General features: G+C 42.7%; 1 protein-coding gene across 1 annotated transcript in view; it reads right to left on the bottom strand.

Annotated features, from left to right (window-relative positions):
* Positions 1-1,766: 1,766 nt before the first annotated feature.
* Positions 1,767-12,492, bottom strand: part of LOC115460730 (zinc finger protein 721-like) — a 30,622-nt gene continuing 19,896 nt past the window's right edge. The window contains exon 3 of the mRNA XM_030190488.1: positions 1,767-1,801. Coding sequence (XP_030046348.1) covers positions 1,767-1,801 — 35 coding nt within the window. The remainder of the gene's footprint in view (positions 1,802-12,492) is intronic.

The following is a 12,492-nucleotide window of genomic DNA, read 5'->3' as shown; positions in this document are numbered from 1 at the left end:
GCCACATTGAGCCTGCAAATAGGTGGGAAAATGTGGGATACAAATGTTGTAAATAAGTAAATAAAAGGTCACCTAACCCTTACACTTAGAAGGCATGAAAGAGAGAGGAACAAGGTAAGCACAGAGCAGATTCTCAGGTGTCTTCTCAATCAGCCATTTTGCCCTGCTCCCCCCCCCCCCCCCCCCCCCCATTGTAATGTTTTGACCTTTGCAGCTGCTCCTTTTTGGCCCTTTTTCTCATTTTATCATAGTCTCCTTTTTGAAAGTTAAATGCTAACATATTGGATTTCCTGCGTGTACTTACTCCAGAGCTTATATCAAATCTGATCATGTTATGATCGCTGTTATCAAGTGGAGCCAGCACCATTACTTCCTGCATGAGATCATGCGCACCACTCAGGACCAGGTCTAGAATTGTTCCCTCCTCTTGTTGGTTCCTGAACCAGCTGCTCCATAAAGCAGTGCTTGACTTCATCAAGGAATTTTACCTCTCTAGCATTCCCTGATGATACATTTACCCAGTCAATATTGGGTTAATTTAAATCACCCTTTATTATTTGGCTCCCCAGTTTGTTAGCCTCCCTAATTTCTGATAACATGATGGATGGTCGTACACTCCTATACAATCCTTTTTCTCTTTATACATGGAATTTCTATCCATGGGTATTCTAAAATGTTTTTGTGTCCTGCAGAATTTTTAATCTATTCAATTCAAGAACCTTCCTTAACATACAGTGCTATAACTCCACCAATTTAATCCGCCCTATCACTGCAATATAATTTGAACTCTGGTATGACATTATCCCATTTGTTGTTTCTCCCCTGCTGATCCAATTCCTTGAAAATGTTTTTTCTCTTCACAAATTCTGTTGCTTCCATCCCTTTTGGCACCGATAGATTTTCACCCACTCCTTCTACTTGTCAAAAGGATTCTGGAGGTTTTCTTTCAAATTTTAATACCCTTTGTGAACTGGGATCTGTTGATGCCATTAAGTAAACCTGGAGGACTATGACAGTATTTCAATAGGTGTAACTGATTTCTATGAGACCCATTCCTCCTTTACATCTAGGAATGTACAGTCTCGGCATACATGGATTCTTACAGAAGACCTTGTGGGCATAGTGGAGTTTTCTCATTCACACATCTAGTTTTTGCAGGTGTTTAAGAGGCCAATCTGAAATACCTAAACAATATGAGAGTGAGGGAAGTCTCCTACAATAATCGTTACTGATTTTTTTTCTCTCAGCCATTTCAGCTTTTTAGTTATTTCTTCCTGCATGCCTAGATATTTATATATACCTTCCTGTGTGGATCTTTTGGTGGTTTCTGAGGTTTACCTTCTAACAGAAGCTTTTATTACACTCTGTACATGTAAATGGCTTCACTCCTGTGTGGCTTTTCTGGTGTTTTGTTAGGTGTACCTTCTGACTGAAGTTTTTACTACACTCAGTGCAGGTAATTGGTTTAATTTCAGTGTGGATTCTCCAGTGTCTTATATGTGTTCCTTTCTCAGTGAAACTTGTACCACACTCAGTGCATGTAAATGGCTTGTGTGTATTCCCTGGTGCATTATCATGTATTTCTTCAACCTGAAGCATTTGCCACGCTCAGTACATGGAAAAGGTTTTACTCCCGAATGGCTACTCTGGTACGTAGTGAGTGTTTCCTTGTCATTGAAGGTCATACCACACTCAGAGTATCTAAATGGCTTCACTCCTGCGTGGATTCTCTGGTGTATTGTAAGGTTTACCTTCTGAGTGAAGCGTCAATTACACTCAGTGCAAATAAATGGTTTCATTCCTGTGTGAATTCTCTGGTGTTTCATGAGGCTCGTTTTATGAGTGAAGCTTTTACTACACTCAGTGCAAATAAATGGTTTGATGCCTGTGTAGATTCTCCAGTGTCTTCTGAGTGCTCCTTTCACAGTAAAGCTATTACCACACTCAGTACATGTAAAAGGCTTCACTCCAGTGTGGATTCTCTGGTGTATTATCATGTTTTTCTTTGTGAAGCTTTTTCCACAGTCAGTGCATAGAAATTGTTTCACTCCCGAATGGATTCTCTGGTGCATGGTGAGTGTTTCACTGTCAATTAAGCTCTTACCACATTCAGCACATGTAAATGGCTACACTCCTGTGTGAATTCTCTGGTGTTTTGTGAGGTTTGTTGTATGACTGAAGCTTTTATTAGAGTCAGTGCAGATAAATGGTTTCATTCCTGTGTGAATTTGCCACTGTCTTCTGAGTGTTCCTTTCACAGTAAAGCTTTTACCACACTCAGTACATGTAAAAGGCTTCAATCCAGTGTGGATTTTCTGGTGCTTTTTCATGTACCTCTTCAACCTAAAGCATTGCAAAGAAAAGCTACAAAAAAGGTATGGGATTTGTGTTACAAGACATATGACTTGCTGGCCTGAACATGTATACCCTGGAGGAAAGGAGAAACAGGGGTGATATGATACAGACGTTCAAATATTTGAAAGGTATTAATTCCGCAAATGAATGTTTTCTGAAGATGGGAAGGCGGTAGAACTAGAGGACATGAAATGAGATTGAAGGGAGGCAGACTCAAGAAAAATGTCAGGAAGCCTGCCCCCCTTCAATCACTCCTGTGTGGATTCTCTGGTGTCTGGTGAGGTTTCTTTTTCAGCAAGCACTTGCACCACTATCAGCAGAAGTACACAGTCTCTTATTTTTCTGAACTTTCTGGTATTATGAGAGGTCACTGATTCTTTACCAGTCTGAGGTGTTTTTTGATCTGTGAATGCTTCTCCATGGTTGATCTTTTTTCTTGCATTCAGTACTTGAAACTAGCATCTCTTCTGTGTGGGATTTTGCATTTCTTATGACGTTTTCTTCCTGATTGTAGCTTTTGTCACAACTAGGACAACTGGGTTAGATTCCCACTGAAGCTCCTTGTGGCCCTGGGCAAGTCACTTAACCCTCCATTAGTATATAAGTATTGCCATACTGGGAAAGACTAAAGGCCCATCAAGCCCAACATCCTGTTTGTAACAGTGGCCAATCCAGGTCACAAATACCTGGCAAGATCCCAAAGAAGTACAAAACATTCTATACTGCTTAGTGGATTTTCCCCAAGTCCATTTAATAATGGTCTATGGACTTTTTCTTTAGGAAGCCGTTCAAACCTTTTTTAAACCCCGCTAAGTTAACCACCATTGCCCTAGGTACAAATAAGTACCTGTATATACTATGTAAACCGCTTTGAATGTAGTTGCAAAAACCACAGAAAGGCGATATATCAAGTCCCATTCCCTTCCCTTCCTCTTTCTTCCTATCACTCTCCCCTAGAGATCTTATGTACTTGTCCCAAGCTCTCTTAAATTCGGATACTGTTTTAGTCTTGACCACTTCTACCGGGAGGCTTTTCCATGAATTCACCCTTCCCATGAAGAAGTATTGCCTCAGGTTACTTCTGAGTCTATCCCCTTTCACCTTCATCCTATGTCCCCTTATTCCAGAGCTTCCTTTCAATTGAAAGACTCATCTCCTGTGCATTTATGCCATGTAGGTATTTAAATGTCTATTATATCTCCCCTCTCCTGCCGTTCCTCCAAAGTAAACATATTGAGATATTTGTCTGTTCCTATACACTTTATGATGAAGACAACCAACCATTTTAATAGCTTCTGTCTGGACCGACTCTATCCTGTTTCTTTTTGAAGATGTGATCTCCAGAATTGTACACAATATTCTAAATGAGGTCTCTCCAGAGTCTTATACAGGGCCATCATAACCAACTTTTTCCTACAGAGCATTCCTCTCCCTATTCACCCAAGCATCCTTTTTAGGTTCGGTTTTAGCAGAAATTGCAAATTGCTTTTCAGCTGAAACTAAAGCTTCACCTTACCACCCCACCCCCACCCCCTGAGCAAGTCATCTGGTCCCTGTTTTCACAGAAGAAAATCCTGGAGAAGGACCGCGATGGACTGCAAAAAGTACAAATGAGATTGAAGTGGATAGAGCACCGTTCACGGAAGAGAGTGTGTATGAACAACTTGAAAAGCTAAAGGTGGACAAAGCCATGGGGCCGGATGGGATCCACCCTAGGATATTGAGGGAGCTCAGAGAGGTTCTGGCGGGTCCTCTTAAAGATTTGTTTAATAAATCCTTGGAGACGGGAGAGGTTCCGAGGGATTGGAGATCGGCGGATGTGGTCCCACTTCACAAAAGTGGTGATAGGGAAGAAGCTGGAAACTACAGGCCGGTAAGCCTCACTTCGGTTATTGGAAAAGTAATGGAAGCGATGCTGAAGGAAAGGATAGTGAATTTCCTGGAAGCCAATAAGTTGCAAGATCCAAGACAGCATGGATTTACCAAAGGGAAATCGTGCCAAACGAACCTCATTGAGTTCTTTGATTGGGTGACAGGAGAATTGAATCAAGGACGAGCTATGGAAGTAATCTACTTAGATTTCAGCAAAGCTTTTGACACGATTCCCCACAGGAGGCTCTTAAATAAACTGGAGGGGCTGAAGATAGGACCCGAAGTGGTGAACTGGATTAGGAACTGGTTGACGGACAGACGCCAGAGGGTGGTGGTGAATGGAATTCGCTCGGAGGAGCGAAAGGTAAGTAGTGGAGTGCTTCAAGGATCGGTGCTGGGGCCGATTCTGTTCAATATATTTGTGAGTGACATTGCCGAAGGGTTAGAAGGTAAAGTTTGCCTATTTGCGGATGATACTAAGATCTGTAACAGAGTGGACACCCCGGAGGGAGTGGAAAACATGAAAAAGGACATAAGGAAGCTAGAAGAATGGTCTAAGGTTTGGCAATTAAAATTCAATGCCAAGAAATGCAAAGTGATTCACTTATGAAGTAGAAATCCACGGGAGATGTATGTGTTAGGCGGGGAGAGTCTGATAGGTACGGGCGGAGAGAGGGATCTTGGGGTGATAGTATCTGAGGATTTGAAGGCGATGAAACAGTGTGACAAGGTGGTGGCAGTAGCTAGAAGGTTGTTAGGCTGTATAAAGAGAGGTGTGACCAGCAGAAGAAAGGGGGTGTTGATGCCCCTGTATAAGTCGTTGGTGAGGCCCCACCTGGAGTATTGTGTTCAGTTTTGGAGGCCATATCTTGTTAAGGATGTAAAAAGAATTGAAGCGGTGCAAAGAAAAGCTACGAGAATGGTATGGGATTTGCGTTACAAGACATATGAGGAGAGACTTGCTGAACTAAACATGTATACTCTGGAGGAAAGGAGAAACAGGGGTGATATGGTACAGACGTTCAAATATTTGAAAGGTATTAATCCGCAAACGAATCTTTTCCGGAGATGGGAAGGTGGTAGAACGAGAGGACATGAAATGAGATTGAAGGGGGGCAAACTCAAGAAAAATGTCAGGAAGTATTTTTTCACGGAGAGAGTAGTGGATGCTTGGAATGCAATGTCACTCACAAATATATTGAACAGAATCGGCCCCAGCACCGATCTCTGAGGCACTCCACTACTCACCTTTCCCTCCTCCGAGCAAACTCCATTCACCACCACCCTCTGGCGTCTGCCCGTCAACCAGTTCCTAATCCAGTTCACCACTTCGGGTACGTTTAAGAACATGTGCTTAAAGCATTTGGAGCTTGCACATGTGCTTTTCCCAATATAAAGGCCAGATAGTTAACTTTAAAAAGAAAATGTTTATTTCTAATACAGGCAAGATAACAAGTTTACAATAGAGAGGCAATTTTAGAGAGGATCTTTTACCAATGGAAGTATGCTACAAAATAACAGGTTTGATTGTAAATGAAGCTGGATAACTCACATTGATGGAGGCTGCTATGGAGAGTGATGCAGGAGATCCTTGCTGGAACAGGAAGTTTCTTTGTAGATTTGCTGTCTGATGGAGCTTGAAGCCGTTTCTTTCAGGTGGATGTGATGTCCAGCTTGAGAAGTCAGGATTCCAGAAGATTCTAGCTTGCTTTTAGATTTAATCACTTCAGGGCAGCGGCGACTAGGACAGGAGCATCAGGAACAGCCAGGAAGAACTCTCCTTCTAAAGAAAGAGCCCCTGCTTTTAAAGTGTCTGAACTGGGCATTTATCGTCAGGTGGTTGCCCTTGGTCCAATTAGAAAGCTCCTGGGTAGCTGAATTCTGGGCATCTGGCTTTGAGATGGAGCATGGCAACAGGTCACATTCTCAATGACATCACAAGACTTCCTGCCTGGACATCTGCTAGTCCATTGTCTGAGAGTGACTGAGCTTAGATGGGCTTAGTCTTTGTCTGAAAATAGGTGGAGGTGTAGTCTTTTGTTACTGAAGTCTCTGAGATAGCTGTCTTTTGAAAGGAACATCTGCTGGTCCATTATCTGAGGGTGATTGAGCTTCTTTTGTCTGATAGATGGGCTTCTGAGTCTGAGTAATAGGTGGAGTTTCACTGTCTTTTGTTACTGTAGTCTCTGTGATTGATTCTTTGGATAGGTGTTGATGGGCTTAGGTAACCACCGAGCTAGTAGTTTTCCAGAGGAAAAGGGGGGAAGTTGTGTCTTTGAAGCTGTATATTTTATATGATTTAGATCTGATCCAGCAAAATTAATAACTCTCACAATTAAACTTATATCATGCTACATATTTCCCTCTCTTGATTCTTAGAGACAATATTTACACAATATTGGAACGGAGAATCACAAATAACTATAACAATAGCAGTAAAAAGTTACAATCTCAACACTAACATCAAGCAGAATTCAAATAAAACAATAGCAAAGATATTGGACTATTTACATGGGTGTATTGGGAGAAATGAGTTTCTGAATAGTGGATATTGAACCTTGGAACATGTCAGCTAATAGGAATTGTGACTATTATTATAAACAAATGATTCATTATTAATACCTTTGTTTGCTCATGACTTACATTTAGGCTGCTAGGTTAAGTTTTCTGTGGTCTTCTGGCATCTGTCCCATTAGGCTTCTATTCAGTCAGGTGGCAGAGTCTGGCTTTTGCTCTGGTTTAAAATAGGCTTGCAAGTACACTTTATATGACTTCAGCCACACAAGTGTCATCTTGCCACGCCCCAGAGACCAGCTCTTTTTTGTCACCTGTTCAGGGGCATAGGCTGCTCCCATGTTTGTGCCACAGGATACCTTACCCAGTATGCTAGCCAAATCAATAGCATGAGAGTGAGCATATGACCAATTTATACCACCGCAATGGGGTGGAACAATCTATTCAGTCACTATTCTCAGCGTTTGACATTCCAAGGAAAATATTCCATGAGTGTTTCCTGACACTGTGAAGGTTTCCCTATATTCTCTATCTCAGAGGCTACCTGAGGTATTCACAGCAGTGATAAAAGGCCAGATAGTTCTAATACATAAGCAAGAGTGTAAATGTGGAGCTATTATACTACTGTTTCATTAGAAACTAGTAAAAAAGACCCGTTTCTGACACAAATGAAACGGGCGCTAGCAAGGTTTTCCTCGGAGTGTGTATGTTTGGGAGAGTGTATGTGAGAGTGACTGTTTGAGAGTCAGAGTGAAAGTGTGAGTGTGTGAGAGAGTGAGTCTGGGTGTGAGTGTGTTTGTGAGAGAGTGTGTGTGTGAGAATGAGAGTGTGTGCAAGTGTGTATGTGAGACACAGTGTGAGAGAGTGTGTGTATGTGGGCGAGAGAGAGAGTGTGTGTGAGACACAGATTCTCTGTGAGAGTGAGTGTATGAGACCAAGCGAGTGTGTGAGTGACTGTGTGGCACATAGAGAGTGAATGTGATACAGTGTGAGACAGAGTGTGTGAGAGTGAGAGTCAGAAAGACATTGTATATGAGAGAGAGAGTGTGAGCCGTGCCCTCCCAATCCATGGCCATCTGTCCCCTGCCCCCTCCATTCATCCTTTTCCAGCAATTCCCCTCTCTCCCTGAGCCCTGCCCTCCCAATCCATGGCCATCCATGTTTCTCTGTCACCTGCCCCCTCCATTCATCCCTATCCAGCATTTCCCCTCTCTGCCTGAGGCCTGCCCTGCAATCCATATCCATCCATGCCCATCTGTCCCCTCCATTCATCCCTATCCAGCAATTCCCCTCTCCCTGAGTCCTGCCCTTCCAATCCATGCCCATCCATGCTCCTGTGTCACCTGGCCCCTCCATTTTTCCCTATCCAGCAATTGCCCTCTCTCCCTGAGGCCTGCCCTGCAATCCATATCCATCCATGCCCATCTGTCCCCTCTATTCATCCCTATCCAGCAATTTCCCTCTCTCACTGAGTCCTGCCCTCCCAATCCATGCCCATCCATGCTCCTCTGTCCCCTGCCCCCTCCATTCATCCATTTCCAGTAATTCCCCTCTCTCCCTGAGCCCTGCCCTCCCAATCCATGCTCCTCTGTCCCCTGCCGCCTCCATTCATCCTTTTCCAGCAAGTCCCCTCTCTCCCTTCCATGACCCCCCCTCGCATCCATGCTCCTCTCTCTCCCATGTCCCAGCCTGGCCCGCCATCTTCTCCCCCCCCTTTGCATCCATGCCCCCCCCCTTCGCATCCATGCCCCCCCCCTTCGCATCCATGCATCCCTTTTTTTTTTTCCTTCTTTTTAACTTTACCTCCATGGCGGTTCGTGCAGCGAAGCGTCAGGGAAGGAGGCGGCGCTCCCGACGTCTAGCTTTCCCTTCGCTGTGTTCCGCAAGGCGCCGCCTCCTTCCCTGACGCTTCGCTTCTGGATTTGTTTGGTTTGACGTGAGGGCGGGGCAGAGACGGCTGGCTGGCTTGAAGGCTTCACACCACGAATCCACAAACCCTTCAGCCTGGGAGTGACGTCAGATGGCTTCATGGCTTCACAGAACGTTGTCCTCAGAACGTTGAGGGTGCGTTTTATTATATTAGATAAGAAAGACATATGTATGCAATTATCATAATAATAAACAAAAGGAAAATAATTATTCCTATCAATCCTATGCAGTAATATTTACTTAATCATTGACCAAATAAACAAAAACAGAGTCATGGTATAGTACCATGAAATACTTTTCAGAGAGAAACTCTTTTTTTTTTCAGAGAGAAACTTTCTCTCTGAAAAAAAAAAAAAACTCTTTCGTGTAATGAGTGTGGTAAAGGTTACAATTTTTATCTGCTTTAGCAGTGTTTAATGTAGCAAATTAATAGACAATAACCATGCGTTTAATGTTGTAAAGAATTTAGAAAAGATATGCTAATTGTGCTTTCCACACAGCCAATATTTCATTCCAGGGAGAGACATTGTGTGCATACTGGCTGTAATCAGAAACATTCACTATACTGACTGTATCTGGTAGATCATGTAAAGAGAAACCTTTGTTCATATTTTCAAATATACACATGTGAATATATAACCTTAGATAGCAATTAGTAGAACTTATTATATGTGAGCCATAGCTTGAATGATTCTTTTCTATAGCTTGCCTGCTAGTGAAAATGGTCTCTCTTTTTTTTTCTTTCTTGGAAAAGGACATGGTACAATGTGAACTAATGGAAGGACTGTTAGTAGGGAGGGTCTATGAATGTCTGCTCTGGGTACCCCATAACATAAAACAAACATATAAACATGGAGACCACATGACAAACAAAGAGCTCTATTAGGTCTTTAGGTCTCTGATCGTCCATTCCAGATCCAGGGTTGAGCTTAACCTGCAAGTAGAACACAAAAGCAATGTACGCGGCATCCATCTTGGATTGCCAAAGCATTAGCACAATTATACATGGTCATTATCTCATAAGTAGAACAGCATAGATCTGTTTATTTTTAAAATACAGAAATATATCTGAGATAGCCACATATATATTAATTACTAGCACCATTAAAAATATTAATATCTCATAAGTAGAACAGGATCTCTGAAAAAGACAGAAAGAAAAACACTTTCACAATAATTTTAGCAGGTCACATGGCTGGTTCTGGTGGGGGGATCCCTCTCTTCTTCCGCAGTTCCTTTCTATAATCTTAGACCATAGTATACAAGCAGTGTGCAGACAGGTTTTAGTTAGTTCATTCTACAATAATAAGCATACCGTGTTTCCCCGAAAATAAGACACTGTCTTATATTAATTTTTGCCCCCCAAAATGCGCTAGGTCTTATTTTCAGGGGCTGTCTTATTTTTTGGGGAAACATCGGGGTTGGATTGGGGTTGGCCCGCCCGCCGTCGCTCCCGGAACTAACCTTAAACGCCTCCTTTCACCTTCGCAGCAAGCAGCAGCAGGGCAGGCCACTCCTTCCTTCCGTGTCCCGCCCTCGCCTCACCTGACGTAACATCCGCAAGGGCGGGGCATGGAAGGAAGGAGAGGTCTGCCCTGCTGCTGCTTGCTGCGAAGGTGAAAGAAGGCGTTTAAGGTTAGTTCCGGGAGTGACGGAGGGCGGGTGGAGGTGGGGGCCTGGTGACCTCGGGTGTGGGGGTGACCTCGGGTGGGGGGGGCGGCCTTGTCCGGCTCTCGGCGGCCCTGCTTTCAAATAAAAATTTGCTAGGTCTTACTTTCGGGGGAGGCCTTATATCTAGCAATTCAGGAAAACCTCTACTAGGTCTTATTTTTGGGGAATGTCTTACTTTCGGGGAAACAGGGTATCTTGTTAATTCACATTAAAGCACAATATTAAGTTTCAGCTCAAGTGGGAGTTACTTATTGGAAAGAGGCAATTTTAAAACTTCTTACCCAGTATTTTAGTTTCAACTCCAGTGGGAGTCACTCATCAGAAAAAGGCATTTCTAAATCCATAAACAATATTATCAAAAACAAATTATGCAATTATAAGCTAATCATAGAGAGACATTAAACTTACTTATTGGAGAGAGACATTATTAAATCTTAAACATTCAAAAGAACAATAGAAGCTACATTTTAAATCCTTACAGTGTATCAAAAGGTTCATAGCAAAAACTTTTTCTATATTCCTGTCCAACCTATTCTAAAAATAAGCACCTGGATTCCACTGCCATCTGCAGAGTGGGTCATGCTGTGGAGAAGACCAGTCCAGGCTGGATGTGTCTCCTCATGTTTATTAGGAATTAAATTGCAGGAAAGGCTGACAGAATGTCAGTTTCTGGTCCAGCAGGACTTGCAGTTATAGGTTCCTGTTTATCTGGTGGCAAATTTCTCTTGTTATTGTTAGCTATCTGCAATATCTGCAAGGCCCTTTCTGTGGAGACACTAGTGGGTTTGTTCTCCCAATATGTAATATTCTCCCCATGAGATTCCAAAATGTCACATGCTTGCTGGCGGTTTTCAGTAGCTACATACTGTGGAGCTGATTCTCTTATTAGAGGTTCCCTTCTATGGGAGCTTAGATCAGAATGCAGCACAGGTGGTGCATCTGTGTGTTGAGGAGCTGAACATTTAACTGGAGGCTTACCTTCATGAGCATTTAAATTAGACTGCAGAACAGGTTGTGCTTATATGTGCTGAGGTTTTGGATGCTGTGAGGGGGCCTGGGAACTAATGGTTCTAGTTGAACCTCTTGCTAGGGGTGTGGACTGTGATACTGTTACCATGGCTGAGACAGGCATGGCTGTAGCTGTGTTTGGGTCTGGAGTGGCACATGGGAGACCCGTAATGGCTGACCCCTGCAAATGTGAATCCTGTACATGATCAATATTCTCATCTATAGGGGGCATCTGCAGTGTTAATTCCCTGATTAAATGCTTCAGGCCTGGAACTTGGCTGGCCTGCATTTCTAAAGCTAGAATTTGGGCCTTCATTTTAGTCTCCTGTGCTGCCTGCCATTGCACCTGTATTCTAAGGGAATCTAACTGATCATTTAAGCAACTAGCCATTGTGATTAGAAAATCCTTTTCTGTGTCTACCTGCATGCATTCTCTCTCTTTGGTTAGTAGCTTCTCATTCAATTCTGCATGTTCTTTTAAGACTTTCTTATATATGTTCCACATTAACCAGAGACAGGCAGAATTCCTCTTGCTTCCTGACTTAATTGAATATAAATCAAATTTTGTTTCAATATCAGAGGGGGTGGAAATATCATCAGTTATATTATGGGTCCAAGGATTAGGGCCAGAGGATTCTATGCATTGCTTAAGCAAAGTAGGGCTATCTACCCCTAGAATATGTTTCTCTGTGTGTGTATTCCCTTCAACAGAAGCTGTAAAATTTGTTTTTATTTTATGCCAGAGTATGGCTAAAATCTTTGTTATAAAGTACGTAAGCGCAATAAGCGTGTAAGTACTTAGATATTGCCATACTGGCAAAGCCCAAATATCCATCCAGCATAACATTCTGAATTCCTGAAAACCTTATCAATTGGAAATTTAATTAATGAAACCCGATAACTTTCCACAAGTTGGTATGGGGAGAAAGCCGGGGTAGGCTTTATGTATTAGAAAATGCTTCCTTTTATGAAGAAGGGAGGCTTAGAATGATAGCTGGAAAAACACAACTTTCAGGGAGTTCAGCAAGAGTTGCTGGCATGAAGACCTTCCCTTGAAAATGTGCCTGAATAACAAGTGGTCAAAAAAATGGAAGTTTAGGAGTGAATATAGAGGAGGGTTAGAAGATTAAAGATTTGCTAGGC

Source organism: Microcaecilia unicolor, chromosome 1 (genome assembly GCF_901765095.1).
Source record: "Microcaecilia unicolor chromosome 1, aMicUni1.1, whole genome shotgun sequence".
Lineage (NCBI taxonomy): Eukaryota > Metazoa > Chordata > Amphibia > Gymnophiona > Siphonopidae > Microcaecilia > Microcaecilia unicolor.
Note: the sequence above shows the minus strand (reverse complement) of the source record. Positions and strands in the feature narration are given on the sequence as shown.